We start from the raw sequence: 16074 nt of genomic DNA, 5'->3' as shown, positions 1-16074 counted from the left end.
CATTTTTCAGTGAAGTTTTTGCCAGAATCCTCCTTATATGGAGGCCTTTTATGCTTTCTTTACAAACAAGTACATTAGTTTCCTTGTGTCAATTTTTACATTTTCTGTGGATATGTTGAGCACAGAATTGCTAGGAAGGAAGACAATAGCTTACAAAGTGGAACTGTATCTGCCCTTATACATACAGGGGCATGCTATACTTCTTTTCATACATCTAACAAATGAACTGCATGATGAAGAGCTGCACATTCAAGATGAAGCACTGAAAGTCTAATTAATGATCCAGCAGAGCTCAGTGAGAACTGGGCCACTGTGACAATATCTGACTGAGATTGTGGGAACCGAGGTCACGCAGGAACCGGATAGTGTTTTCACAGGGAAAATTAAAACAGTGAGAAGCAAGAAAAAAGGAGAAAACAATAACGACATTCTCCACAACACTGCGGTTTGGACTGAGTTTTCAAAATACAACCAACTGTGGTTACCCACAGTTTGTGGACTCATATGGATACACACAGTAAAAGAGTGTAAATGCACACTCACTGTGAAGTTACACTTTATAGTGACATAAAAAGAAAAGCAATGTAATCCTTGGTGGCACACATTTACATTTGACTGTACATTATTTTGTATAATAAATATCCCCTCTTATAATCTCTTCTAATAAAATACTGATATTTTCTTGAAGTGTCAAGTATGTGTACAAAAAGTGGTGCCCAATAGCATGTCATTCAGTACAGTAACTAGAACAGGAAGAGGAATATATTCTGCTCTCTCAGTGCTTTATGTTCATGGTGATATATCGGGATACAGAAGTAGACCAAAAAACCACACTTCATCAAAACAACTTAAATACATGTAATTTATATAATTAGCTGCCCTGAAAATCAAAGTAATCTGTGCCTGCCCATTAACACAAACAAAAACAGTACCTGTCTGCAGCTATATGATAAGAAATCAGATCCACCAGAGGAGGCAAGATGGAGAGATCGATTACTCTGAGGGTTCCCATGATCCTGCCTCTCTCAAGGGAGAGCAAGCTCCCAATCCGGCACTGCGTGGGTCTCTCAACTGTCATTATCACCGATGGGAGCCACAATAGGTCAAGGAGATGAGATAACATTGTGAGCGGTGGAGCAGCAGGTGAGAGGCTCAACAGGGCATGATTAGGTATCCGGGTCCCAGGGTGTAGCGTTGCCTCGGGCCTCGGGGGCCTCGGCCCCACCATCTGCCAGGGTGAATTCCTTGTGCTGTAGAGGAACCGCTCAATAACAGCACAAACTGTTGCTGTGGGGCGTTGCTTTGAGTTTCTCCTATTACCTTTTATAGAGAGAAGTGTTACACTTTACAGTTCTTTTGTTACATTCTCAAACACGGGTTCAAAGAATGCAAGAAACCTTTGCAAACAAAAAGGCTGCAACTTTAAGTCTTTGTGTAGTAATTCTTTTTTTCTTTTTGCATCATTAATGATAATCTAACTGTGTTTGCTGTGGTTTAAAATTACAAATTCTGCTTTGTGTATGAATAACAGAGCATGACTGTGTATAAATGTATTCCAGCTGCAGACCCAAGTCACCTAGCATCATCCATGAAGCACTGAAAATAGCATTTGCTAGATATACAGTCCAGATCCTGCCAGTTTTCTGAGCTGTAGGTTTTGGGGCTGCAATGCAAGGCCATCAGTCAGTGAGAGCACACCCCAGGGATGCTCTGATGACAGCCATGCTGGATGGTTCACACATGACCTAAGAGCGCTGCTGCACGCAACACCCTGTCCTGTGACCTACCAGCGCCACCCGCCACTTTGATCTGACAAGATGGTGTAAAATTGGAGATGCCAACCGCACTCACACATGCCAGACATGAAGTCTGTCTGACAGACAGGCATGAACTCGGCTGAACATGAGAATATTGAATTAGGAGCTGTCGTGCAAATCTATATGATGTGGTCGTAAAGCTCTCAGTTTACCAGACAGACCAGGTGAACGACGATCAATCAAAGTTTTGTAATTGATACTCTTTGATATAGAGCTCTGCAGGAACTATGGCAATGGATCAACTTTTTATGCATCAGATAATTTTCATTCACGTGAAAAATAAGAATGACAAGTGCATTACTGATGTTTTCACAAAGCACTGACACCCATTTTCAGAGACGGAATACTCTCAGCAGTCTTGATAAGATAACAGAAGTACGCGATTGAAGAGCAGCAGCCACATCTGTTAAATGGCTTTGAATCAGTTAAGAAGCTCATGGTGCTGTTGGAGATATCAGACACTGATAACTGTGACCAGAACCTCTAGCCTTTAAGTAATTGATCCTGACATGCCCATATATCTACTTTCACTGACATCACACCCCAACAGCAGACAACCCCAACCCACATTTAATATGTAAAAGCAAAGTTTACAGGCTATTCATATGAGCTTTTATTTGTGGCTAAATACAATAGTGTTTTTTTAACAGGATGTTGTCAGACATTAGTCTGTCTTTGGACCAAGAACAGTGGCTGTCTTTGTGTCTTTGTGTAGATCTGGAGGGCTGAGATGACATGTCCAGATGTGGAGGCTGACCGTATGATGACCCATAGTGGAGCCCACAGTGTTCCTGCTGTGTACCCCTGCAGAAAGCTGCTGAAAACTGGTGGGTCTATTGGTTGCATATTATATTGCAGTAAAAAAAAACTAGCAATGGCAAATTAAACAGCAACACCAGAATAAGATTTCCTCTTGAAGAGTAGACTACATTAACATTTACACCAGATACAGAAACAAATGAATTATGTCATCTTCATGTCTGGACATTTTCATGAGCCATTCTTCATGGAGTTCTTCCAGCACATTAATCAACCAATATGTGCTGCATATCCACCAGCATCTAACAGCACAATAAGATGACATCATACAAATATGAATGGCCTACGTAAAATGTCTCAGGAGATATCCAACAATGTAAATGTAATACATATGTACACACAAAGCATTATAAAGCAAGTATAAATATGATATGCTTAACACAACCTAAACTAAAATCTACATTTATTCATCAACGTATGTCAATTACAGTAATGTATCTTTGATTCAGTTCCAGATAAATAGTCTATAATAACCCATGTAAAAAAAAGTATGAGTATCATATGCTATTTTTCTCCACCAAACAATATTCAGAAAACACAAAGACATTCAAGTTAACTAAGATATCCAATCTCAGCAGAGATCTGGAATGGATCTGTAATAAATGAACGACCCAATCAATGCATCTGTTAATAATATTTCAGATCAATAGTCCATATGAGACAGGTCACATAATTAAAATGTAAAAGCCGGAAAGCCTACATATATTTTAATCATTTTTTGTAAACAAGTCTGGTTCTGTATGTAGCACAGCCTTAAATGAGGCCTGTTTTCAGTGTTGACAGAGGAGACCAAAGGATGAGGGGCTTTATCCGTTCCAGCCGTGACTCCACCACATAACATGGCCTCCATCTGTTCAGCCCATCAGATCTGGTCTACTGCTGCTGTTTCTGTTGAAAAACAGTTTAGGTGCTGCTGACAGCCTCCAAACAACCCTGAACCAAGGGGTCCAGCATGGGACTACGACCCCCCCTCCTGCCCAAACTCCTGCTGGGCCACCAGAAGGCCACTGTTTTGATAGTGGTCATTACCCTCATTGGGCTGACCCTTTGAGCTAACATCCCTGCCATTAGATACACAAGAAAGTACGACCGCAAGTATGCTCTATGACACTGGGTAAACATGTTGGCAGACTGGAGGCATGTGAAGTGAGGGAAGTACGACAGTTCAAATAAATGTGTGTCTCCTGTCACAGACATGGGAGAGGCGCCCATACAGAGTAACAGTATAGGTGGCAATACTCTAAAAATGTTGCGATTTAACAGTAAAATGTAGTAATGTTGTTAATTCAAATGTCAAAATAAACATGCCCTGCTATGTTGTCATTAGTTATCATTTCTGGATTCATTCTCTATTAATTGAGCAGATTAATTTCAAGCACCATCTGCTCTGACCTTGCCAGCCCGGATGGGTCACCGGCTTGTGACGGATGAAGCACTAAATCTCTCTACACTGTTCACCTTTTGGCAATGCCTCCAAATGTTCAGCAGAAGCATGAGATGGAGAGAAGCTGGTTTCTCCATCACTGAAGCTCACATCACCACCTGGAGAATCTTCCGAAATGTGAGGCAGAAAATGTGTTATTTAAAGGGTATCTTAGCTCATCCTGTGGTGTCATGAGTTTCATGTCACATGTTGGGACCAACTTGCAATAAAACAAGAACAAAGATAGCCATGAACTGCAGCTACAGATAAGATTACGCATAATTAAACCAAGAATATGTCCAGAAGGTGACTTTTATTGCAGGAATGGCAGAAAATCAAAAGGCTATAAATAGTTCCATAAAAAGTCATGTAGCTTGGGTGAGTATAAAAATGCTGCTGTGTCACTTAATCATGTGGTTACAGTTCAGATTTACTAGATCCAAACATTTGTTACATTGCCTGGTAACATTGATGTTTGTGTTCCCTCTGAAAACACTGACAACCAAACCCTAACATCACTTCTGTACTACAGATCTTTGCCTGTGATAAACAACTACTTTTTACAACAGTGACTTTTATTTTATGGTTCTGTGTGCAGTCTCATTAAGACAGTAAACCAATGTCTTCAGCTCTGTCATTCAAATAGCCAGCAGACAACCAGCGACTACACTAACAGACTTCTCTAACATCACACATTCATCACAGCGTAACGCTGTCGGCTTGGGTTTATTATGGTTGCCGGACATTTTGGGGGATCAGACCTCTGCCCTCAAACAAACACTCTGTGGGAGCATGTACTCATGTGGGCTGGGTGGCCTGCTGGGCTGTTCTGCTCCCTGGGGTGTCTGCTCGTGAGACGGCCTGTTATTCATAGAACATCCTGCAGCCCTCCCACCCTCCCATAGTGTCTGCGCCTGTAGAGAGCAGGAGCTGGGAAAGCCCCAGTACAAGAGAGGACAATTTGTGGTTTGAAGCTGAGACACTGCTGTTTAGGTAAATATTGCAGCATGGGTGGAGAGCTGGGATTTTTGTAAGCACAACAAAAACAAAAGTGAAAACTGTCATTGAGGCTTTTTTTTCTCCTTCAAAGCAAAACCATAATTAAACAATGGGAGCACTTTCACGGCTGAGCTCACATTAAACCACTTTCTCCTCTTCACGTCATCACCATATGGTCCATATTCACTGCAGCATTGGGAAAAAACATGTACAGCATCATTATGTTAATGGTGACTCCTCTGCCATGGCACTTAGTAGACAGACGGCCAGGCAGAGAGGAGTAGAGGGGGCGGGGGGCTGAGTTACTGATTCCCATACAGGAAAACTGTCATCTTCTCAAGCAGAAATAAGGACATATGCAAATGACTCAGCTGATGCAGACAGGCCATGAATACACTGAGATCTGTGCTTGTTGAGCGTATGTATTTGCATGTGTTTATCTGGATCTCAGACACTATAGAGCATCATTACGTCTGTAACTATACAAAGGAAGGAGGTCATATCATTGGCGATGGCATCATTAGAGTGATGCTGTAGCCATCATATAACAGTTATAGCTTTGTAAAAGTGACACGTCAAGCAACCTGATGCAACCTCAAACTTCAAATAGCTTTTTTTTCCTTTTTACTGACCACAAATCCTTTCCTCTGTTCACCCAGACAGCTGATCACTGTGTGTAGAAAAAAATAAGATTTAAAGTTGTGGCTTGTTATGTGAGGCAAAACATCAGTTGTATTATTTTAAGCTTCCGTGCTATTTAAAGTTGTAACCATACTGTAAAATCCTGCACTGCGCAACATTTGTGACTAAGTTTTATGGTCTTGCCAAATTTCCCTTTGTGTATCTTTATGACATTCGTCTCATGTCACTAAAAGTAAGGTCAGATCAAGAATTATGGAAAAACTAATTCTATCTATCCAAACATTTGCAGATGTCGTAAACACTGGAAGTTCCATTTAAATTTAAGCAGTTATTATTGCTTATGTAATTGCTTTTAGAAATGTTTAATTTGAGGTTTTTAATACATTACAGTACTATTGTAAATGAACTATTTTACAAAACCAGCACTGTCGATGTGTAAGTCAATGCATAGAATACAGAAGTCTGCAGAAGCTCATTTAAAGAGTTGTAACCTGTTGAGAGCTCTTAGTAGCTCGATTATGGTGCTATGATGGATGTGTTGGATCAGTCTTGTTCGCTTACTAACAAAACAGTCATCTGTCGCCCTCTGCTGGCCTGATTTGTTCAATGTAGAAAAACGTGTTATGAACCAATGGGGGGCGCTGCAGTGCACAGGAATATACACAGATCCCAGTAACTTTTGGCAATAGGGACATAAGTGAATGTGAATTTAGTCGTTTGGTGTTCAGTCGACACATTTTCAATTCAGAAAACAAAAAGTGTTTATATATGTCGTTCCACTTTATTGCACACACTCCAGTCATCTCTATATTACCTCTACATTTATAAATGTTCATTTGCTTCTCACATATGATTAAGCTTTTTTGGTTAACCACCTTGTAGGATCTTTAGGTTGTAAAGTCCAGTATATTTTCATAGTGTTGGGTATTGGCCCTTCATCATAAACCACTTGTTTTTTAATCTCTCAGAAAGCTTTTTAGTCAGTTAGGCTAATTCTGATAAATGTTCAAACTCTTGGTTTCATGTTCTCCATAAGTAAAAGGTATGAGAATTTGTGTAGTTGATTACTGTTAATTGTGTAAAAACTGATCTGACAATTCTTCAGCACTGTATCATCTTTAGCAAAATGAGTGAGAGGGTCTTTTATACATCTCATGGCAGTCTGGGCTTCAGTTTCTATCAGCCATTGGATTGGTCTTATAATAGTGATGATAAAATTCAGATGTGCTGTTTCTTTTAACGCTTATGGAGTTAAACACTAGACAGTCATGCTTGTGTACCTATTGCCTTGCCACTCTTAATGGGGGGGAGGGTTAAATGGGACAGGTCAGAATTTCTTTAACTGTACAAGACCAAGCTAAGATCAAGATTCAACTACGCATTAACTAGAATGAGCTGCATCAGTATTGCCATATGGCATTTTCGTCAAAGCTCTGAGCTTGGAAGACCATCGTGAGAAAAACATCATTTGCAGCTAAATGTCAATAAATATAATAAAACAGGAGCTGTTACTGATAATCTTTTCTGTGATCCATTTCAGGGGGCGGGGTTCACCTTGTGCCTCTAGGTACCTCACTTGCTTTATAACTTCATAAAAACAAATTCTAGTTTTCAAGTTGACCACTTTTGGATTTTATTCTGAATTTTCAGATTACATATTTATTATATGGCAATTTTCTTGGCAAGTCTGAACAACCTGGTGTTCAAAGTTAACTCCAGTTTATCCACTGAATATACTTAGGAATAAAAGAAACTACAATAAAGTGAAACAGCACATGTATGATTTATAGTTCTAAATCAATACGAGTTGAATGCTGGACTAAGAAAAACAATCAGAAAGCCAATTTAAACAAGATTTTCTTTATTTGACAGTGAGACGAGTCTTCCTGCTCACAGTCACCTACACACCTAAAACTTCTGGAACTGCTTCTTGGCTCCAGCAGCCTTTGTCACTTTGAGTACATTGAACCTCACAGTCTTGCTGAGAGGTCGGCACTCTCCGACGGTCACAATGTCTCCAACAGTGACGTCTCTGCAGAAAAAGACCACAATTAGACAGGTCAGAACTTCTCTTTAACTGTACAACACCAAGCTAAGATCAAGATTCAACTACGCATGAATTAAAACGAGGAGAGCTGCATCAGTGTTGCCATAAGGCATTATCGTCAAAGCTTTGAGCTTGGAAGACCATCGTGAGAAAAACATCATTTGCAGCTAAATATAAAAATTATAATATAATATATAATATATATAAATTATAATTTTTAACAGAGGAGCATATTTACTGAAAATATTTTCTGTGATCCATTTGGGAAATTCACATTGCACAGAAAATCAATGGTAGGCTACAATTGTGAAATTAAAACCATTTTTACAGACCTTTCATACACAATGTTCTAAAATAGCCATGTCTGGGGACTAAAGCTTATATTTCTGAATGCCACACTTGCTGTGACTTTAAGGAACCCTAATTCACAACATATGAGAGGTGCCGTACCTGAAGCAAGGTGACAGATGGACAGAGAGGTTCTTGTGCCTCTTCTCAAAACGGTTGTACTTGCGGATGTAATGCAGGTAGTCACGTCTGATAACGATGGTCCTCTGCATCTTCATTTTGGTCACCACACCTATAGACCACAAACAGAATTAGACTTTCCCCAACAATGTTGAACAACTTTTCATGGACACTGCATCAAGGTCAAAACACTAAGAGGCTTTGAAAACATTTAAAGATATGACTGTCACTACATCAGTGTTGCCATTAGGCATTGTCGTCAGAACCCTGCGGGCTTGGAAGACCATCGTGAGAAAAACATCATTTGCAGGACAGTAACAGGAATCGATTTAGAGTTTGCAGCAAGTAGTTTTTGATTTGGGTTGCTACATCTGCATAGGTATCTGTTGACTTGCTGGCAGGAAAACTGCACACAGAGCCAAAACTGATGAATCAATACTCAGTACACAAAAACTGTAACCAAGGATGGATATCACTTCCCACAAAGTGTAGGAATTGGCATACTATATTCAACTTACATTCAAAAGGCTTTTAGTCTCCAGGATGAGGAACCCTCCACTGCCTGGTCTTGTTACGTAATCTGTGATTGTGTTTTTGAACACAATATGTTTCTGGATCACATACAAGATCGTTGCATTAAAGAGAATAACCATAGTACAGTTTTACATACTTTTGAGTATTGATTGGTCACCATGTGTCCAGTTTGATTATGAAGCAGTGTGATTTTTTCCAGACAGCAAGTTAACAGGAAACCATACAAAAGCATTGCTGCAGCACACCAAGCCAGCACCAATGAGAACATGTTTAAGTATTAAACTGACCAGAGAGGATACGGCCACGGATGGAGACATTTCCAGTGAAGGGGCATTTCTTGTCAATGTAAGTGCCATCAATAGCCTGGAAAGAAAAGGACAGTTTTGTTAGTATTAAGTATAGTAAATAGTAAATTAAGTTAAAGAGTATGGTCTGGACCTGCTCTATGTGAAAAGTGCCTTGAGATTACTTTTGTTGTGATTTGGCACTATATAAATAAAGATTGAATAAAGATGGGTGTAAAGTTTTAGCAGCTACTCAATAATTTTTTTTTGGCTGGTGGGTCATAAATCTATCCGATATGATCAAGATTCAGCTACATTGATTGGAACGGTAAGCTGCATCAGTGTTGCCATAAGGCATTTTCGTCAAAGCTCTGAGCTTGGAAGACCATCGTGAGAAAAACATCATTTGCAGCTAAATATGTCAATAAATGTAAATACCAGCCATTTAAATTATTAGCAGTATTTGGCTGGTGCTAAGCTTGAGCCCTCGTCAGATCTCCTGCAGGATAGGAAAACCAGTAACAAGAAAAACATTTACAACATACAATCTACTGACTATCTTTTCATCACTTTTGGAGACATTTCTGGACAGTTCGTGTTACCTCTCTTGGGGTTTTGAAGCCAAGCCCGACACTTTTGTGGTAGCGGGGGAGCTTTTCTTTAGCCTCCTTGCCACCATCAGCGACCAGAACACGCTTCTTGTTCTGGAAGATGGTGGGCTGTTTCTGATAAGCCCTCTCGGTCTGTGGGACAACAAGGAGAAAAAAATTAAGATCTGGAACATGGAAACCACGTTAACTCGTTTTCCGGCCTGGCTAACAGGATCAAGAATTATAAAGTTACTTCCTCTTATAGACACTTGCGAGCACCCTTAGCTGAAACAATAATCTCCTCAACTTAAATACAAGGAATAACGTTTTAAAGTGGAGTCGTACAGGCTGTAAATGACACAATTATACAAAGCAGGCTGTTAAATGTGGAGGCTAAATTAGTTAGCATCCCGGCTAGTCACACGAGGGTCGGCTAAGCGGTAACATACACCTAATATTAAAGCCTGCATGTGGTTTTAAATGGCTCATAATTGTGCATAAGGACAATATAAAGAGACATGCTAAACATTGACTGACTAAAATGTTTATTAACGTGAATATATCGACTTAAATTCACCACGCCATCTCTCTGAACGTACTTGTGCGTCCGCCATCTTTGCCTGCCGAGTCGTAAAGAGGCCTGTGCACTCGCGCGACGGACGGAAGAGCACTGGGCGCAGGAAATGACGTCGGCGAAAAGGCGGGGCTTAAAAATAAAATCCGATCAAAAATATTTTTATTCTTTAATAATTATTATATTTAGTTTTACTAAAGGAACCACAGCGCGGTAAAAACACATCCTTATAACAAATATTGGTTATTTGCAGTTTAATCTTTCACAAGGTGTCGTCTATAATTAGTTACAAATATGAGGAAATAAAGAATATGACATAAACAAATCAAATGCAAAGATAATAAATAACATAATTACATAGATAAATGAATAAATACAAAATTTGGGGGTTCATATATATTTTAGTCAGAGGTTTCATGGAATAGTGTTTCGTAGTGGTTAATTAATTAATTGCTTTTCTTATTATTTACTGTTATTTATTACTACTATTTACTGATTTAATAAAGAGTAAGGAGGAAAGGTGCACATTTAAGTGGAGTTTTGAAGAAGTTGTGTTTATGAACAAAACAATTTGGCATAAAGAATGATAAAATTAATAAGATATTCTGCAGCATTATTCTCTGAGTTATAGTAGAAGATGATATATTTAAGGTTAATAGAGTATGCAGAGTTGAGAGCTTCAGAAAGGTGAAACTCCAGATCACATCGGTCCAATTTCTTTTTTTTATATTTCACATTCAAATAACAGGTGTGAGATTGTGTCTGTATAATGTTTACAAAAAGTGCAAGAGACATCAATATTCATGAACTTACCAATAAGATGATTAGTGGGGTAAATTTTATGTAGGATTTGAAGTGTATATCTTTATCTTTACTTAATAGGCAAAAGCCAAGCCCTTCTCAAATTTATGTTTTCTGTCTCTTTGACAGTTTGATGTGCAGTTTGTTTGGTAGAAAGTTACACTTCAAAAGAAAAGAAAGGAATTTGGGATGACGTACCATATTGAATCCAGATTTTTAAGACATCTTTTTAGCCAAACTGCAGTGAATGGATCTATAAAACATCAACGCCACATGAGCTCATCGCCCATTGATTTACGTCATGGTGTCACTTAAGTCACATCAGCTTCAGAGAAGGTTATTAAATCTGATTCTTTTACCGCCATCCAGTTTCAGCTGTGACAAACAAATAATGATATGTCAAAATAATGGCTTAGTATCTCAAAATAATGAGATAGTACCTCAAAATAATGAGATAGTACCTCAAAATAATGAGATAATATCTCAAAATAATGAGATAGTACCTCAAAATAATGAAATAATATCTCAAAATAATGAGATAGTACCTCAAAAATAATGAGATAGTACCTCAAAATAATGAGATAGTACCTCAAAATAATGAGATAGTACTTCAAAATAATGAGATAGGCTACTACTACAGTAAGTCATAAGATTATTATTTTGAGATAGTTTCTCAATATTTTGAATAGCTAAGTCATTATTTTAATAGATTCTAATTATTTTGAGATTATGTCATTATTTTGATAGTTTGTCATTATTTTGAGATACAGTCATTATTTTGAGTTACTAAATCATTATTTTGAGATACTAAGTCATTTGTTTCAGTTACTAAATCACTGTTTTGAGATACTAAGTCATTATATCCCAGATATATTTTCCCATGTGGTGTTATACTTTCCTAGTGTTATAAAAACATTGTCTGCAAATCTTTTTTTCCTTCTTTCTTCTTTTTTCCTTTTTTATTTTTTTTATTTTATTTTTTTTACCGCCATCCGGTTTCAGTTGCGACAAACAAATTTAAAAAAAAAAGTGGTCACATGATTGTACGGAAGCAGCAGATCTAAACAGGACAACAAGATGGCATCACACCCGGGAGGAGGCGATAAAGGTAGCAACAGCAATACTATCAAATTAAACCTTACCCTGACAGTGTTGACAACAGTGTGGTACACAAAGATAATTTGGCGCTTTAATCTGTTCATTCTTGTTGTGTGGTTGTTTCTCGTTTTGCTCGCTAGCAGCTGACATTAGCTAAACTCAAGTTAGCACGGAAGCTAAAGGCTAGCGAGCAGTCACTCGGCGTGTTTTTACAGAGAGCTTAGTCAGAGCCAGACAACAATAACTGTGCTTGAGTAATACTGTTTGAACTAAAACCGAAACATACTCATCAGGAGACTAATGTTACATCCTTTCACATCGAACATGTCAAAATTGATGTCCATTATTTTTTTGTAGCCACAGCTGTGCCAAACTTCAGCAAATTAACTTAATGTTTGCGAACGAATAACAGACTCTTAAGTATATGTATATGTGTTGCCTTTGTCTACAGGAAATGTCTCTGTCCTTATAGTTATTGTTATATGAAAACAGATACAAATAGGTTTTTAAATGTTGTTTTTTGTTTGTACCCATTGTTATAAATGTAGATAACTCAATATAAATAAACTCATTAAGTGTGGCTGGTTAAATTCAGATATACAGTCATATTAGCTCAAACTATTAATTTATGTGTGTGTTATATGAGAAGATTGAAGTTGTAAAACCGTTGTATCTTGGATGATTTAACACTGACCTTTGTCTTTCAGGAAATAGTAAAGAGCAGATACTGGAAGTAGGAGCTGTTTTGTTAAAAGAGTAAGTTCACACTTTACACCTTGCCCTCTCATTACTAGGGCTGGGTGTCAGTATTTGATACCTTTTAAGATATCGACTGAAATAAATCGATAACAAGTAGTATCATAAACGTCCCTCGTTTAAATGATACCTGCAATGGATCCTTTTCGAACCCACAGTTAGAACAATTGCTGTGATGTATGTCGTGACCCACATGCTGATTTTGAGCATTTTGTATTTAATAAATAATAATTTGAAGACTTTCAAATGCATTTGTGTAAAAATCTAACCATTTAGATGTGGAGGAGTAGTGGCAATTTAATGCTTCTATTCACATGTTGGGTATGGTATTAAGTACTCAATTGATATCGGTATCACTTTAAGGGTACTTGGATTGGTACTGGTTTTGTAACTTTTTAAATAATACCCAACCCCACTCATTACTGAACTGAGCAGACGAGTGACATCATACTTATTGTCTGTCTTCATCCACCCGTGTAGTTTCATCTTCGAGCGTGTTCGGCGGCATGGAGACGACAGCGCTGTAGTGACGAGGGCACAGCTGGGCGGAGGAGAGCTGTGTGACCCAAACCACAAAAAGCTCGCTCAGTGCCTGCAACAGATCGGAGATGAGCTGGATAGCAATGCAGAGCTCCAAAGGTAGGCTACTTGTCTAGCGTGTTAGTCCCATCTAATTCCACATCTGAATAATCATGAATTTACAAGATTTTATCATTAATAACTGTCTGTAATTGCTTAATGTTGTTTTTCCCAGTATGATAAACAGCTCCTCACTCAGTCCAACGAAAGACATGTTCATGAAAGTTGCCATCGAGATCTTCTCAGATGGAAAATTCAACTGGGGCCGGGTCGTTGCGCTGTTCTACTTTGCCTGTCGACTCGTTATCAAAGTGAGTGAAGCAGCTTCCTCATACCCCATTTTACTCAAAAAAAAAAGGCATGACAAATGCTGTATTATGGAATTTAGAGCTGCAGCAAACAACCTCATTTTCTTGTTCTCATTATCAAATGTGTTGGATTATCTTATCTAAATTAGTTGTTTGGTTGGTTTAAATGTCAGATAAAGGTGAAAAATGTTGATCCCTGTGTCCCAAAGCCCAAGGTGACTTTTTGTTTGTCCACACAACAATCCACAGCCCAAACATTTTTAATATCACTGTCATAGAAGAATAAAGAAACCCCACAAAATATGCACATTTTAGAAGCTGGAATAAGAGAGTTTGGACTTGAAAAATGACCCAAAACAAAAATCAATTATCAAAATAGTTGACAATTAGTTTAATATGTGACAACTAATCAATTGTTGCAGCTCTAACAGAACTAGTGTTGTAAAATAAAGTCTAACACACCCTCCTTCCACGCTCTCTTAGGCTCTTGTGACCAATGTTCCTGATATCATCAGGACAATTATCACTTGGACCATGGACTACCTCCGGGAACATGTGATCAATTGGATCAGGGACCAAGGCGGCTGGGTGAGGAGCTAAATAACAATTTCAGTTCAAAATAATAATTAATAAATTTATAACTTTTATGACACGTGTTAATATTCATGCCTGTTCCTGGCTTTTAGGAAGGCATTCGCTCCCACTTCGGCACTCCCACATGGCAAACGTTGGGCGTCTTCTTGGCGGGTGTCCTCACCACTGTTCTAGTCATTCGCAAATTGTGAGGGGTATATGAAGAGGCGCCAGAGGAAAGATGAGAGTAACTGCAATAACGGGGAACTGGGTACAGGAAGAGGACCAGGGAAACAGAAAGAAGCTATGGCATAGTGAACGAGTTGACCAGGAAGAACTTGCATTTGGATACAAGGAAGTTCTCTTCGCATCTGCCTCCCATTCATTTCTAAGAATTGGGAGTTGGACTTAATGCACTGTCGCACCCATAATCCCTATGCTGCCAAGGAAGTAAGGGGGAGGTTGGGGGTGGAGAGGTTGTCAGACTTGAACAGGGAATGCATTTTAAGTAATTTATTTTTTACTTGGTACATATTAAAAAAAAGTCAATGCATTCTGTTTTCTGCCCTAAATGTCAAAATGTATACAAACTGACACGTTTCCTCTTTGCGTTATTTTCATTGTAGTTATATTTTTGTTTCTATTCAACTTTTTCTCATCTTTTTGCTCTCTATATATTCTTTTTCATCATGTCTGTATGATTAAGAATGCATCATCATCTGTATTTGTGAGTGATTACTGGTGTAAATCTGTAATTGATCTGCTGGCAATGAACTTGATGGAGAGAGGTCTCATTCCATCAAGTTTAAAACAAAATTACAAACATTTTTTCAAACAATTATTAGATTTACCAAGAAGATGATGAAATCAAATCACACTTCAAAAACCATAACCTTGTAAATCAGTGAATCATAATTTTAAGGGCCAGTTTAAAAATAGGAACCTCAGCAATTTGACAGTAAACAATCTGAATTCCTCTTTTGGGAAACAATAAATCATATGCTGCCATTTTGCAGTTTGACCAGCATTGTGACCTTAATGTGGCTCACACAAAGATTAACCCTGCCTATCAATATTTGTCTGTGCTGCGATCGGAGCCACGTGTCACGAACTGACATTTCCTGTGACCTATGAAAGACGTTGCACTGCAGAGACAAAAAGCACTGGACTCACAGATACTTACCTCACTTTTTACACTATTCAGAGTACTGTATTTTTCACATGATTTTTTCAAACTGCAATCTTATCTCAGCAGAAAAGGACGTTTTATACATTTAATTGTTTGTCAGTGCCTTGGTGTTTTTTTTACTATGAAGTCACTTTGATATAGTCAAATTTTTTCTCCTGTTTTCTATCATATTTGCAAAGCCAGAATTTGTTTCAAGTCCCCCCAAAAATCCATTTGCAGTGATATGTTTGCTGTATTATGAAAAATAAATCTTTTAACTCTTACTCTGGATTTTCACTAATGAACTAAGGTATTAAGCATATATGTATTAAACATTTTACAGTGTTACCACCATGAAAAATAATTGGATATAAATTAATGCATGATTTCAAGAGCTGCTTCAGCATTCAGAACATGTTTTCGCTATTTTAACTGCATTAACAGTATTTAAATAAATGTAATTTAGTCTTGTGGGAGCTATTTAAGGATAAGACATTGGGTTGTCTAAGTAAAGGGCTTGGCTCTGCATTTAAAAGTTGTGTGTGTCTTTGTAAAAATAAGTAACATTTGTGGCCATCTCTACATTGTAGCAGG

General features: G+C 38.2%; 2 protein-coding genes and 4 non-coding genes across 6 annotated transcripts; 1 reads left to right on the top strand and 5 right to left on the bottom strand.

Moving 5' to 3' along the window:
* Positions 1 to 7091: 7091 nt before the first annotated feature.
* Positions 7092 to 7173, bottom strand: LOC134000328 (small nucleolar RNA SNORD35). The gene has a single exon (XR_009927428.1). It is a non-coding gene; the product is annotated as a small nucleolar RNA SNORD35 (small nucleolar RNA).
* Positions 7174 to 7544: 371 nt separating this feature from the next.
* rps11 (ribosomal protein S11) lies at positions 7545 to 10283 on the bottom strand. The gene is made up of 5 exons (XM_062438401.1): positions 10223 to 10283; positions 9636 to 9776; positions 9037 to 9112; positions 8198 to 8327; positions 7545 to 7732 (listed from the first exon to the last, which is right to left on the bottom strand). The coding sequence occupies exons 1-5, from the start codon at positions 10235 to 10237 to the stop codon at positions 7609 to 7611; spliced, it is 486 nt and encodes a 161-aa protein (XP_062294385.1). The 5' UTR covers positions 10238 to 10283; the 3' UTR covers positions 7545 to 7608.
* LOC134000311 (small nucleolar RNA SNORD35) lies at positions 7832 to 7913 on the bottom strand. Its single transcript, XR_009927412.1, has one exon. It is a non-coding gene; the product is annotated as a small nucleolar RNA SNORD35 (small nucleolar RNA).
* On the bottom strand, positions 8441 to 8524 carry LOC134000329 (small nucleolar RNA SNORD35). The gene has a single exon (XR_009927429.1). It is a non-coding gene; the product is annotated as a small nucleolar RNA SNORD35 (small nucleolar RNA).
* On the bottom strand, positions 9363 to 9444 carry LOC134000310 (small nucleolar RNA SNORD35). Its single transcript, XR_009927411.1, has one exon. It is a non-coding gene; the product is annotated as a small nucleolar RNA SNORD35 (small nucleolar RNA).
* Positions 10284 to 12075: 1792 nt separating the features above from the next.
* On the top strand, positions 12076 to 15764 carry LOC133999211 (apoptosis regulator BAX-like). The gene is made up of 6 exons (XM_062438400.1): positions 12076 to 12106; positions 12804 to 12852; positions 13333 to 13491; positions 13607 to 13742; positions 14223 to 14327; positions 14426 to 15764. The coding sequence occupies exons 1-6, from the start codon at positions 12076 to 12078 to the stop codon at positions 14522 to 14524; spliced, it is 579 nt and encodes a 192-aa protein (XP_062294384.1). The 3' UTR covers positions 14525 to 15764.
* The last annotated feature ends 310 nt before the right edge of the window (positions 15765 to 16074 follow it).

Source organism: Scomber scombrus, chromosome 18 (assembly GCF_963691925.1).
Source record: "Scomber scombrus chromosome 18, fScoSco1.1, whole genome shotgun sequence".
Taxonomy (NCBI): domain Eukaryota; kingdom Metazoa; phylum Chordata; class Actinopteri; order Scombriformes; family Scombridae; genus Scomber; species Scomber scombrus.
Note: the sequence above shows the minus strand (reverse complement) of the source record. Positions and strands in the feature narration are given on the sequence as shown.